The 15,124-nt window shown below is 35.2% G+C and overlaps 1 protein-coding gene across 1 annotated transcript; it reads left to right on the forward strand.

Moving 5' to 3' along the window:
- Positions 1-6,585: 6,585 nt before the first annotated feature.
- LOC124644956 (transmembrane protein 208) lies at positions 6,586-11,966 on the forward strand. The gene is made up of 4 exons (XM_047184651.1): positions 6,586-6,753; positions 7,535-7,693; positions 8,042-8,178; positions 8,409-11,966. The coding sequence occupies exons 1-4, from the start codon at positions 6,745-6,747 to the stop codon at positions 8,629-8,631; spliced, it is 528 nt and encodes a 175-aa protein (XP_047040607.1). The 5' UTR covers positions 6,586-6,744; the 3' UTR covers positions 8,632-11,966.
- The last annotated feature ends 3,158 nt before the right edge of the window (positions 11,967-15,124 follow it).

The raw sequence follows: 15,124 nt of genomic DNA on the forward strand, positions 1-15,124 counted from the left end.
CTTTCTTTATATATGTGTATGTATTGTTTATTTGATTTCTTTGATATAAATAATAAAATAATATTTTTGTACGCTAAGTATACTACCCGTAATGTATTTCTTTACAGATCGACTCCATCCAAAGGTTGTCTGGAAGAGATCACATTTAGTGATAAGACCGCCTATTGTACTCGTTTACTACTTGTTTGTTATGTCCTTCTGTTTGTTTGTTATTAGTGTACAATAAAGAATATTCTATCTATAAATACAATAAGCGCGATCGTAGCGAGCTCGATTTTTTTTCGAATGTTAAGAAAAGTGTTTTCATGTAGAAAAACGAGCAGAGTGAGCGCAATTTCTCGTATTTATACTACACACACGTGCCAAAGAAAAAAGCGCGGGCGAAGCGAGCGCGAAAATTTTTGTTCAGGTCGAGGACTAAGGTTAAAAAACTGTTTTTATGTAGAAAATGATCCGAGCTGAGCGAACGTGATTTTTTGGCCATAATTACATATGCGAAATTGAAAAGAGCGCGAGCGAAGCGAGCGCGAAAATTTTTTTCCGTTCCAGGACTAAAAGTGGATGAAAACGCTTTCTTGCTGTATAACAAATATACAGCACAAATAACGCGCGTACGTTTTTTATTGCAGCAACAGTAAAACATTTTCTGTGAAAACTTCAATTGTCTTACTATTGGTAAGGGTTCATGAGATCAGGGCCGTCTCTAGCTCATGTAGCGTCTGGGTGCAATCATCACCCAAGCGCCACCTATGTATCTATTGAAAGATTTTGAGTAGTACACATATTGATCGAAGTACTTTACAAGGAATACAAATAAGAACGTTCGAACCAGTCACTTTTTTGGTAGGTAAAGGACTTAAAAAAATGTTTCCAAATCATTGTAGGCTCAAACTGTTGGCCAGATTTAAGTTATGAAAGTCGAGACAGGACAACGCAACTGTAAAATTAGCGCGAGCGAAGCGAGCGCGCAAATTTTTTTATTTTGGGACACAAAGGTTCATAAGTTTGAATAAGCGCTGTAAAGTAACAAGCAGTAGGAAACGCAAACTGTTTTGTTTTTGAGGACTCCATTAATATTTGTTTTTGCTATATTTTATTTATGAAGTTATCAAGGCTAGCTGTATATAATATTGCGCGAGCGAAGCGAGCGCGAAATTTTTTGAGCCTACGACACAAAAGCACATGATTAAGTACATTGTAAAGCAACAAGTAGCCGCGAGCGCTGCGAGCGCGAACTTTTTTAAATTATTTGTTTGAAGAAACAAATCAGACTGGGAATTACGTACAAATAAAAAGGAACCGTGATTAGAGCGATTGCCATTTGTGTTCGTTGATTCGGTGCGTTAATAGTCATTTACTCGCGAGCGTAGCGAGTTAGAATTTTTTCACTTGGAGGATGTTAAATGTTAAAAATATAGTGCAGTCATTGAAGCGAAAAATACGGTCTAACCTCCGAATTTTTTTACTGTGAACCGATTTGCATGAAATTTTGGTATTAGGTTCATCTTCCCCTTAACTTCAAAAGTGAATATGATTTGAACTCCGCCACCCCCCCTGGGGGCGGTTGACACCCCTTCTTTGGGGTGAATATTTTTTTTGCAAAATAATCTCGGATATCGATAGAAGACCTAATTTTAAGCTAAAGTTGTCTTTAAAGTTTTTAAAAAAATCCAATACTTTTCAAGTTATTGGCAATTGAAAATTCCCAATTTTTCACGTTTTTCATCGGTTTTTTGCAAATATCTCCAAAAATATAGGTTTTATCGAAAATTTATAAAGAACAAAATTGTAGCAGGTAAAACAACGAACAATTTGTTTTTTTATAAAAGGTCCTAAGTGCAATATTAAGCTAGATATTAAAGATCAAAGCCGTTTTTTATTTTGTCTGAAATTTAATCGACGTAGTTTATGCCATCTATTATTTTAGTAAGTTGATCAATTTACCAGTTTTATTATTTTCCGGTGACATATATACACATTACAATAGTTGTGACTCTTTATTATACTGCCTACTTTCACATTGCTCCAAATATTGACACTCCGAAGTTTTCAGTTACTAAGTAGAAAAAAATATGACAAGTTTTTGGACCGTAACTCCTTCAATTTTCATGCTATCACAATTTATAAAAAAACACTGTAAAAGTAATTAAGAGAGCTACAACATCCATCATTGCAATATATAGTAAAGAACTTTTTTTCTAAAACGGTGAAGGGTTAAAGTGCTTAAGAGAGGCTGTGATTGCGCTGCCACGCGCTCTTTAAACAATCATATCTCCGTCAATTTTTGTTCGACAGAAAAAACAAACAAACCAAATTGTTTGTCAGAAAAATACCTAATTTTTTTATCAGTACACTTTTATACGTATCTGTCGTAATTTTTGAGATATTATGAAAAACAAGTGGGTTTTTCTTTAATTTGAAATTTTGTTCTTTTCGTTAATCGTGACTTTTTTGAAAAATATCTGTCCTGAAGCAGCCAAACTGATACTATCTATCAAACTCTTCATAATAAAGTTAATCCTAGGCGGAATACGATTAATTTTAATTTTGGTGGAAATGGCACTTATGAAACCCATTGATTTAAAAGAAAAAATATAAGATGCTCCCCTTATTTGCAATACAGCTCACTTATTTTACGTGCAAAAGACTTTTAATAGTACTCATCTTAAAGCTTATTTCAAGCACTACAAAACCCATTTGTATTCGAATGCATAAAATGCATCTACTCGCCGCTACATGGCATTGACCACAACGATTAAATTTCAGACAAAATAAAAAACGGCTTTGATCTTTAATATCTAGCTTAATATTGCACTTAGGACCTTTTATAAAAAAACAAATTGTTCGTTGTTTTACCTGCTACAATTTTGTTTTTTATAAATTTTCGATAAAACCTATATTTCTGGAGATATTTGCAAAAAACCGATGAAAAACGTGAAAAAATTGCGAATTTTCAATTGCCAATAACTTGAAAAGTATTGGATTTTTTTTAAAACTTTAAAGACAACTTTGGCTTAAAATTAGGTCTTCTATCGATATCCGAGGTTATTTTGCAAATTTCAAATTTCATGCAAATCGGTTCACAGTAAAAAAAATCGTAGCAATAATGCTTCAATGACTGCACTAATAATCAAAATGATCTATCCAACAAAGCGAAGGCGACTTTTTTGTCAGTATCATGATACAATGTAGAACTTCCTTATCAAACGGGTGTAATTTCTTAGAAATTTCCTGGCGGTGGGGCGTCCCGCGGCGCCCCTGATATCGAGGCGCCCGGGTTATTCGCACACCCTGCACTATAGGTTAAGACGGCCCTGCTTGGAATACAGCATGTAATGTAGACAACCCCGGACAGCGGATTTTTAGTACCAGGGTCCCGTTTCCTCCTTTTGGGTACGGATAAAGAGTAAATAAAGAATAGAGAGCGAGCGTTGCGAGCACGAATTCATCAGCAAAACTCCTCTACCTGTAACTATGTAGGTATCTACCTATTCACTCGGAATAAAAATTATCTTATACTTATAACAAAAACATAAAACATCGTGTTTAACCATTTCAATTATTGGACCTCTTAGGTCCTGAACCTGGCCCAGGGGGGGGTCATGACCTTGTGACCTACCCCCTGGATCCGCCGTTGTATCGTTATGTATGTCATATCGTTTATTGCATTTATTTATATGTCATGTAAGTACCTACTTACCTATGTGAAGCAAATTGTTTAATGTTTGTTTGTTAATTTACCCGCCTATTAATGACTTAATTACCTTTGTTTGCATCCGACAAAACAATAAAATCAAATCAAAGTTCTATTTAGAGCCAATAAAATATAAAAAAGTAAAAAAATGCTTTTATTTAATTTGCAAAACGCTTTAGTAAATAAAGGTTCGATATCAATCCATCAATTTGGTAGAAAACTGTTTGTTATGAGACTATTTGTTTTATACAGTGAATTCACACAATAGAAATGTAACACTAGCTGTTTTCCCGCGATTTCATCCGATTCCCGGGGGATAAAATATAGCCTTACCTATGTTATTTCAGTTATTTGGGAATAGTGTAGCTTCTAGCTTCCCAACAGACGGAGCCTCCAGCAGGGTACCTACAAACAAACAAATAATGTTTCTTGTTCATCTATACTAATAGGGGACTAAGTAACTAGAGGAAAATATTGTAGGTACTTTTGTTTGTTTGTAAAGGATAAACTCAAAAACTACTGGACCGATTTTTAACATTCTTTCACTGTTGAAAAGCAACTGTCTTCCCGAGTGACAAAGGGTTATAGATTAGTAAATAGGTAGTTTGTAAATATAGATATTGTGTCTTAATTTGGTAAATACGTTGGTAGGTTCTTACTTATAACTTATTTGGTTGCTGACCGACTGATATCCAAAAGCATGGTACAGAGATCCATCTAGTAATTGAGAGGAGCTCAGCACAAGCTGGTTTACCTACCTACCTACCTATTTATTTATGATTTTAACAAACTTAATCAGTTCCCTTTTCCCGGAATTAAATATTCATGTTGTCATTTAGGTATGAGCTAGTGCAACTAAATTAATTATGTTTTAATTACAAACCACATATCCTGGGCTGCTTCAGAGAAGAAAATTAATGAAAAACTCATTAACTTAAAACCTACGAAATCTGTAAATCGGATCATGCTCGGAGCAGAACCAGTGGCGGATTAAGAGTATCCGAGGCCCTAAGCACAGAGCCTGTGTAGACCCTCTATTGCTTAAATGGAAATGGAAGGAATGGAAGGTTGAAAAAATTGACCGAGCGAAGCGAGCGTGATGCCTTTTGTAGTTAGAAATGCGCGAGCGAAGCGAGCGCGAAATTTTTTTCTTACTCGTACGGAGGTAAAATGTATCCCAAACATACATAGTTTCTGAATACGCGAGCGAAGCGAGCGCGAAATTTTAATTATTTTTAAGACTCAGAACCAAAATTACGTTCAATGTAGGCCAAACGTACGTACTTAACTTTTTATTTGTTGGCAAATGTAAAAACGAGGACATACAGTTTCTGAATACGCGAGCGCAGCGAGCGAGAAATCTTGATTATTTTTTAAGACTCAGAACCAAAATTACGTTCAATGTAGGCCAAACGTACGTAGGTACTTAACTTTTTATTTGTTGACAAATGTAAAAACGAGGACATACAGTTTCTGACTACGCGAGCGAAGCGAGCGAGAAATCTTGATTATTTTTTAAGACTCAGAACCAAAATTACGTAACAGGGCTACATGTCAAACCTTCATTTCTTTCTACAAGTTTCGTTGGACAAGTAAGATGGATATATACGTAAGATCGATAACAACGTCAACGCGACGTCGGTCCGCAGACCACTTGGAAGGCCTCCAGGGACCACCAGTCGTCCGCGGACCACCGGTTAAGAACCACTGATCTAAAGCATCCAAAATTTTCGGATATGTTTGTTGTATTGCACTCGTAGTTACAGCGTGAGCTTCCCAACGAGTGTCCGATAGCGACTTCAAAACGCTATCGTTGCCTATTAATTCTTTTAAAACTGCCCAACGATGAGTAGAAGCCGAAAAAAAATTGTAGGTATAACAACTGGGGCCCGATTCTCCTAAGTTAATATTGTCAAAATCGAATAGAAATTGAATCGCAATATGATCGGAATAGCAGTTTTAACCTTATCGGGTATTCTGCTACTAATATAAGACCAATCGTATTCCAACGAAATTCGGTTGGTTTGCGATTGGTCTCCTATTTTGGTGATTTTGGTCTATAGTTTGTTCTACAATCATATTGCAATCGTAAATCATTTGCAGACAAAATGATTTATTATTGAATGACAGAAAAGGATAAAAACGTTTATTTCAAAGAAAAAATAGCGGAATGCCATATACGCTTAAATCGTAATTGAGTCAGTATTGGATCTCGGTCGAACCGAGTCGACGTGAATCGTATGTCGCTTAAGTAAAATTAGGAGAATCGGGGGAAAAAAATCTCTGCGATCGTACAACAATCAAGAGCACAGTGATTTCAGACTATTGTGGATGAATCTCTATAAAATGTAGGTATAAACTGAAACGCCAGCAGAGGATGGAGGCCCCTGGAGAACAGGGGCCCCAAGCACGTGCTTGTTATCGTGCGTGCTTATCCGTTAATCCGCCACTGAGCAGAACCGAAAGGGATTTATGCAAAACAGATTTTACTAAGTAAGTAATTTACTAAGCTAGGCCTTTTTTAACTTGTAACAAAAAAATTACACGTACTTTCCTAAAAAGTACTTACTTTTTTGAGTTCAAACAATCAGTTGCAATAATATTCATTGTAAAGGCATAGCAGCGCCATCTGTATCGCGTTCAAGCAAATAGGTACCTACTCTCGCTGGACTATTCGACACGAACGTATAAAAATGAGAGTAATTGCACATCTAAAACGTACGTTAGAAATAGGTATTTGTTGTAATTTATCATTAAATCAAACTACTAAATTTAATATTTAATTTCGTGTAAAATAATTCGTATCCAACGCCAAATAATAAAAAATATATCTGACAATTGACGTGACGTTGACGTAGCTCTACGTCATCATTTAATGTCAAAAATGTCATCATCGATTCGACTTCGAGTTCAACGAAGACGAACTCCATGAAAGAAAGATAGGTCTTATAAAGTATATTCTAAAGTAATATAGTAAGAAAGTATTTATCGTACAAATTATATTAGCTAATATTTGACACTTCTTTTCTCAAGCTTATAATTCATTAACCATGGCTCCGGTAAGTGTTTTTACGAGTGTAAAGCGATTTCTTTCGGATGATTGAGCATATTTTAAATATCTTGTGAATAATCAATGAACTCACTAATTTAATCGCTTTGTTTATTCACATAATTGTAGATCGAAGGTATTTTATGAGTTACTTTTGATTGCTGATTAGTATTTTGCCGTAATAACGTAACTGAGCATGCAGATGAAATTAGACACCTGTATATAGATTCCCTCTGAAAGCATTTCGTAGCTGAATATTTAATCAATTCTCGATATCGTGCCAGTTAAGCTAAATTGTGTAGGCAATATATAAGCCGATCTGTGATACCTTCTCAATTAATTATGTATAGTCATGTAGCTTCAGTCAGTAACTTGTTGCATCAATACCTGTAAGGCAGATTAACAGGTCTTACTGAAGCACTTTAGTTTTTTTTTTAAACAAAGGCTCACTTTATCAGATGACAGTTGAAAAAAACCCATTCTACATTTTCTTTGGCACTTCTTTTGTGAGCTATGATTTCCTGAGCTGTTATTATCTATGTTAACATAGGTTCCTAGTTTAATCAGGAAAAAAGTGCAGCTAGCACCCACATGACCGTTTTGTAAGAAATCTTAATACACATAATATGTTATGAAAACTCGGTCTCTTTAATAGCTGAGCATAAATGATAGAACATTTCCATGAAAATTATAATTACACAATCAGTCAGGTTACTTAAAGGGGTCCAGGTAAACCCAACACATTTTTTTTAAATATTGATGGATACATATACTTTTTATTAATATTTCAGGCTCCAAAAGGCAAACCTCCCACCAAAGGTGCTAAACAGATATTGGTGGAGAATTCAGAAACAGTCAGTTTCTACCGCAACATGTCTCTTGCAGCCGCAGCCTTGTACGGAACTGCCACCGTTAGCTTGTACTGGGACAACTTAACAACGGGAATTATTGTTAGTATGTTTTGTTGACAATTATTAATTAATAGCGAAAAGCTTGTTGTAAAGTCAGCTTTGGATCGCTCAATCTTGTGGTTGAGCAATGCTTGGATCAGTGAATCTGTGTATGGGTTTACCATTTTGTCGTGACGAGTTCTTCCGTGTTTCTAAATGCATGATATACTGGTGGGTCCCCGGTGTCATTCAAACATCTTTGGTAGTTGTTGCAGCTAGTCAGAATCCAGGAAGTCTGACAACAAGTCCTACCAAGGGATATCAGAGTGATTTCTTTAGTAGTTGTTCTTTGATAGAGAATCAGGCATACTTAATTTTTTTTCTGACTTGTGTATAATAATGTTACAGTTCCTGAATGTTCTTCTTTTGGCAATATATGGAGGGTGCTATCAAATTATGAGATACATCAGTCGGCCCACTTATTCCGACAACAGCCAGCTCATCGATCCTGGTCTTGATTTGAATATGGAAGGTGGTATGGGCGAGTAAGTATTTTTTTCTTTATTTTAATACAATGCCTACTGATCTCAATAGAAGTTTAAACATTACAATATATTGGTTTTCTGTCCATATAATTAATACAGGCCAGGTGTCTTTTTCTTAGTGTGTACAGAAGGCCTAAATAACTTTAAGAACATGCAACGTGCAAAGTGGCAAATAAGCAATCTGATTTACCATGCATTGCATAATGTAAAACACAATGTATTCATTGCAGACATGTGAAAGATATAGTGATATTGTCAGCAATCACACACGTGCTTGCAGTGATATCAAACTATTTCTTTTTGCTGCTTCTGCTGATACCAGTGAGAGCCTTCTGGCTGCTCTGGGTCAACGTGCTAGGACCTTGGTTCTTCCAAGAGGCCCCGCAAGACACAGAACAAGATGAAAAGAAAAAGAAAAAATTAGAAAGAAAAATGAAAAGATATCAGCAATAAACTAAAGTAATACTTAATAGGAGTACCTTGATTCAAGAAGCCTTATTATTGTATAAATGCTCAGTTCTTAAATAACACGGTTAACTAGTAGGATAATAACTTTTGTTATATTTATAATTTTATTTCAATATATTGTTAAACTTCAATATTAAATACATCTATTAAATTAATAATGGTACAATAATTAAATAAACATAGGTATATTTTTATATACATTGAAATACTGCTTCATAAAATCAGAGTAAGTTTTTTGAATGAGTTTATATAAATTTGTAATAAAAATATAACGAAATATTTATAATTGTATTAAGAATAAATGCCTATTTTACTAGTTTCAACATTACGGTGCAAATATTTGAAAACGGCTGAATGTGGAATAGCGTAGCATCTGTATAGCAATGTTGACATTGATTTGTTTCCTTTTATTCTGTTCACAACGAGTGAGCGTCTAATTGTTTGCTGTTAATCCTTGTCCATATATTTAAAACCACGATCAAATAGTTTAACATTGCTTGTTCTGTTGTGTATTTTAAATATGTTTGTTGTAATAGTCTTTGCGTGTGTTGCGAAATAGAACTCAGTAGATAGATATTCTGGCCAGTGCTCCTGAATCCCAAGCCATTATTGTACTGGTGAGACACACCCGTATACATTACACGTATATTCGAGCACAAACACTACTCCCTGTCGTCACTAGCTACGCGTGTCTGGCAGAAATCGCCGCTAATGAGGGCTACCGTTTTTTGGTTCACCAGATGGCGCAACTGTAGCGTGAGGTCTAAAACTATGGCAATCAAAGTTCGTATTATGAGCGCTAAAACTTATATCTACATTAGATGATTATATTAGATCATATGTAATACAATAGAACTATAGTGTGAACGTATTGGCGATGCCACAGTGTTGCGCAGTGCCGTTTTGCTCGAAAAAGAAATGCGAACATAAGTTTCCGAAAGGTTAAAGAGTGTCAAAGCAATGACATTTAAAGAACTCTGATCTGTATTTGCCATAATTAATTTAAAGTATTGTTAAATATTCACAATATTAATTTAATTAGAAATATAAACCCTCGCGCGTAAACAAACAGTGGCATTTGACGTTTCGAAGATCTCACGCTACACAAGCGCCTCTAGCGGCGATTTCATACGCGGTAGCCCTCATTGGGACAGATTGCCATAAAAAAAACACTAAGACAAACATCACCTATGACGTAGCCCTCGCGAGTATTTTTTATTCGTGACGTCACAAATGCAGGCCAGTATGCTGTGTTATATTTCGGAACATAAGACTTATTCGGTACCCAATAAATGTCATCAACGCTGAATGAGCCGTCCGATAAGTGAGAGATCTGTGCCAGGTTGAGGGTGCCTTATCAACATTGAGCTATGCTGCGCTGTGTCATGCTGTGCTGTCTTGCGTTGTGCTATGCTGGGCTATGCTTTGAGCATGGAAACAAATTATACGAGACTCCCACATAGAGTCATTTGTTTTTTGCAATCAGGCGTCGAATCCTGACTCACTAAGGTTGTTTGTATGTCGCTTAGCGCGAAAGTTTGTAAGAGTGTAATGCATGTACGTACCAGCTTCCATCCGCGGTTTCATCCACTTCATGGATTGCGTTGGGATGCATTTTGCTGAAACTTGCCAGTAATTATATAGCTTATGTTGTCAGCATAACATATAGGCTACTTTTTATTTATGTGCGAGAAGTAATCCCCGGGACGCTGGTGAAATCGATAGAAGCTAGTGTTTAGTAAAGTTGTCACGCCAATAGTGCTATTAACAAGAATTAAAGTGCAAATACCCATTGTAGCCTCGATTTAAGGAGAATTTATAATTTGTTGTTCCAGACATGTCTGGTTATTACGCTTACCATAATATATATTAGAAAATAGAATCTTCTATAACTATATTTTTAATATACACTTTATAGTGCAAGTAAAAATAGTAATATACGATTTGCAGTAGGCAAAATATCTATAACGTATATTTTAAAGTGTCACCTTTATATACACGTAGAGATAATAGTTGTTGTCTAGAAGATTTATTTATATTTATAGAAGAGAAACACTTAATATTGCAGTGTTATATTCGCTTGGCTAAGCACATCACAACGCAACTTAGTTTTATATTGATTAGATACCCTAAGCCTTCTCTATTATATTAAATAAATGTCATATAATTCAAGATGCGAAGAAACAAGCCTTTTATCCAGCATTTTATACAGTACGGTCGACATATCTTTGTAATCCTAACGGCTGAATACTGAAATGTCAATTATATAACATTTTTGATCGCTAAAAATCATTGCGCAATGTTTAATAATCCTGTTGCACAATATCGTAATATTGCGCAATTTAATTGACCGCTTAAGACGAAGTAAAGAAGCGTTTCAGTATCTGGGGTATATCTAAAGTAAGCAGTGTCCTGCTCACTTCCTGGGTTAATGAGAGGGTTGCAAAGATAACATGGCCTTATATATATACTGTACGTTGTAGCTTAGACATATCGATAGTATGTAGAGACGGCGCTATTATTTTATCGATAATTAAATATGAGCAAGTTACAACATAATAGTGTTTAAAATATATTCAATGTAAAGAACTTAAGGACATATAGCTATGATACAATTATTTAAAGAGGACAGTGATATTGTAATTTTGTACTTTTACATTTTAATCATTCAGACGCACAACGCATTGTGTAGTTTATGTAATATTTATATTTATATGTAAGGACATATACTCATTGTAGAAGCAAATTTTCTTTGATCAAGCCTTAATAAGTACCTACTTATATGTACGTATAAATATATAGTGACATAGTCAAAGAAAAGGTGACAGTTGCATTAAAGGAATCTAGAAATAGTAAACCGATTCTAAATAATATTTCAATAATGAATACCTGAGTGCTATACGCTGTTATATTCATACAACACGGGCGCGTGATCAGAAGCTAGTAAATTATATAGATAAATAAATTATAGTATTTTTAATAAATTGAATTGTTTTGTGAAATAATAAGCAATGAAGTATAAGTACAACCATGTTATGTGTTACTTATTTTGTATAAATATTACCTAGCTACGTTTTAATATGACCCCTTATAGTGTTATTATTTATCCCTATTTTCCATTATACTTATCTACCTATATAGGTTTATTAGCCATTACTTTTTAATATTTGGCCCCTTATAGACTATATCCTAGACTATTATCCTAGACTTAGTATACCGCAAGTTTAAGTTTTGTTTTATTCTTAGGATCAGAGAAATCAGTTTACAAATACGGCAATGGAAACTAATTATTAAATTGATAACTTTGTATGAAAAATGGATATTTTGTTCGTTTTAATTGTACCTTTTTCCTACACTGCACTATACCTCTAAACCATGGTTGCTTGAAATAGGCGGTTAGAAGGTTAAACGGCCTCAACACAAATTGCTTCGGGATTATCTTGATAGGTGGAGTTTTGTTGCAGTAAATGATTTACAGATGACTAAATAGTAAAACTATCCACCTTCCTGCGATATACGTAGCGACATCTTGATACATTTTTAGTCTACCAGAATAAGCCTTAGCATTGTCGTACCGATTTGATTTTCCTAAAGTTACATTTTGAATGAAATTGGCCATAGCTGCACTACTGGATTGTATGTCTTTATATGAAACCGTTTTGGATCGAAGCGGCAGCAGCACGTGCAGTCACCTTAAGATAACGATCGATTTTATGCAATTTAACTGCAGGACACGAAAAAATTTCGTTAGGATATTGGTGAGTACCCACTCTGCATAAGTAGGATCAGACTCTGTATATTATACACGTGTGTCTTAAATTATAAATCTAATTTTATAGACCATTTAGCGACAACTTAATTGCGTGCATGACCACAGATTACATAATAAGTAGTTGCATGACGCAGATGATACTATGTAGGCTGTTGGTATTGTCGGATATCTTAAGATCTGTTCAAATCATATGCTCATTCATATTTCATATTCAGTTACCTTCATGCTCATTTGAACATGTCCTATATAGCTAGCCATGGCCACATACAGGCCTTAGGTCACATACAACAAGATTGTCTGATAATATCCGCGCGGGTCACATGAAATTACCATTAGTGTCAGCTCAAGCTTAATTTTTAGTTATCGTAGAAGCCGATATTTTGATTAATTAGAGACAAATATTACATTTTAATGCTTTTTTGCCACCAATGGGTTACTAAGGGTATAGGATGCCCTATACCCCAATTTATTACATATAGTTAATTAAATAATTTGCTACATACACCATGCTATATGCAGTACTTACTTACTATATAGTCTGGTACTTACATATAATAAGGTAAAAACCTTGCCTTTCCTTTTGCTATCGAACGTCATCTCTATGACTATCGCATGTTGGGAACTCAGCTAGTCTCATTCAGGTGCGTTTGTTTGTAAATAGATGGCGCTACGCGTTTTTTCAATAGCATTTCACCAGCACCACTCACCAATGTTTTGGATGAAGGCAGAGTAGAATACGTAGAGTAACTTAGGTCTTAGGTACTACTATTTTGACTAATTATATTTTTAAAATGTGTATTTGTGAGACTTGTGAAGAAAATATTAACTCACTGGGGCGCGATTCTGCTATTTGATACTTAAGCGACTTACCTACGATTCATATCCGACTAAGATCGAATCACGACTCAACTACCGATTGAAGCGTTTGTGGCATTTCACGTTTTTATCTGTTTCTGTGATTCTATAATGAATCATATTGTCTGCAAATGATTTACGACTAGGTACCCTATAGACCAAATGGCAGACCAATCGCACACCAATCAAATGTCACTGGAATACGGCTGGTCTTTTATTAGTAGCAGAATGCCCGATTTGGTTAAACTGCTATTGCGATTCAATTTCTATTCAATTTTGACATGATTAACTTAGCAGAATCGGCCCCCTGGTCTAATAACAAACAACCAACTGCTGAGTAGGTGCACACGCCATAGATTCCCAGACCACCTCCGCTCAGGCGAGATCGGAGTGTCGCTGGACATTTTTAGTGGGTAGGTAGGTAAGTATACCGGAAACGTCTTTACAGGGGAGTCCCACGCATTACCTTCTCCCATTCCCCGACGGGTAGGGGATGCGTAATAGCATTTTTAACCCGGCGACGGGTTTGATTCCCATTCTCTCTTCAGGTAAAATGTTTCATAAGAAGGTATTGAGTACTTCGTCAAGATAATTCTCAAGTTTATGTAGGACTTTAACCGGTACAAGAGGAAGAAATCGCGATTATTACTTTGGAACGGATACCTATTAAAAATTACGAAGCTATCGAAATGTGGGTGTAGTTACTTGCCCACCAGCTCCACGACGCATATGCACAGATTACTAAATAGTTATGGCAAAGGCCACGCCTATTTGGAACCTGTTTTTGAAAAACTGGCAAGGTCACAATGTTTCCAAAGCTGGTAGGCACTTGTAATTATGCAATCCTAATGTCCAAAATTGCTCATGTAGTTATCTATTCTCTTTCATTTTTGCTCTTAGTAGATAGGCAAAATTAAGGTTTATTCCACTATGATCACCTGGGTGATTTGATTTCATTAAAAAATACCAAGTCAAAGTGTAAATCATCATATTATTACCTTTCCCGTGGGCGCATCGTGAAGAATCACCTGGTCATCAGACTCTACCTTGTTAGTTCACACTAGTTAAATTTGGTAGGTACCTTCTGATATCCAGGTGATCTAAGGAAAGTTTTGTGGAATTAAGAACGACACAAACCTAGATAGACTCCTTAGCTTGTTAATGTTACTCATGTGCCTATAGGTAGGTACTAAGTATTTTGTCTATACCTAAATTCAGAAAATAGTTATTTGTTATACAAGAGTGCAAAGTTGCTTTTTAACCGCGGGCTCAATTTTGATGACCGAGCAAGCGAAGGATTCTAAAATTGAAACACGAGCGTAGCAAGTGTTTCAATAATTAGAATCCTGAGCGATAGCGAGGGAATCAAAAGAGCACAAGGTGAAAAATCTTTGCACTCGAGTGCAACACGTAACTTTTCATCCCACCTCATCGAGGAAATTTCTAAACTCAAATAAAAGAAAATGGCACGCACGTCACACATGGCAAATTACAAAGATGTACCTACCTATTAAAATTTATTTATGCAAAAACTCAGTTTAAAAATGTAATGAGGTTTAAAATCACCTCAAAACAATAAAAAATAATAATTTCATCCCACTTCATCAAGGAAATTACTAAATGCAAAAAAACAAAATGGCGCGCACATATGAGTATCAAATTAAAAAGAAGTACCTATTAAAGTTCATTTATTTGTTCAAAAATATTTAAAAATGAAACGAGGTTAAAAATCTATGTAAAAAACAATAATAAAAATTACTTTAATTGAATAATTATTTTATGCAGTATTTTATTTGTTTAATATGTATTTGTTTGAAAAGTCTTATCAAGATTGTCACAAATGGAGTATTG

Source organism: Helicoverpa zea, chromosome 31 (assembly GCF_022581195.2).
Source record: "Helicoverpa zea isolate HzStark_Cry1AcR chromosome 31, ilHelZeax1.1, whole genome shotgun sequence".
Taxonomy (NCBI): Eukaryota; Metazoa; Arthropoda; class Insecta; order Lepidoptera; family Noctuidae; genus Helicoverpa; species Helicoverpa zea.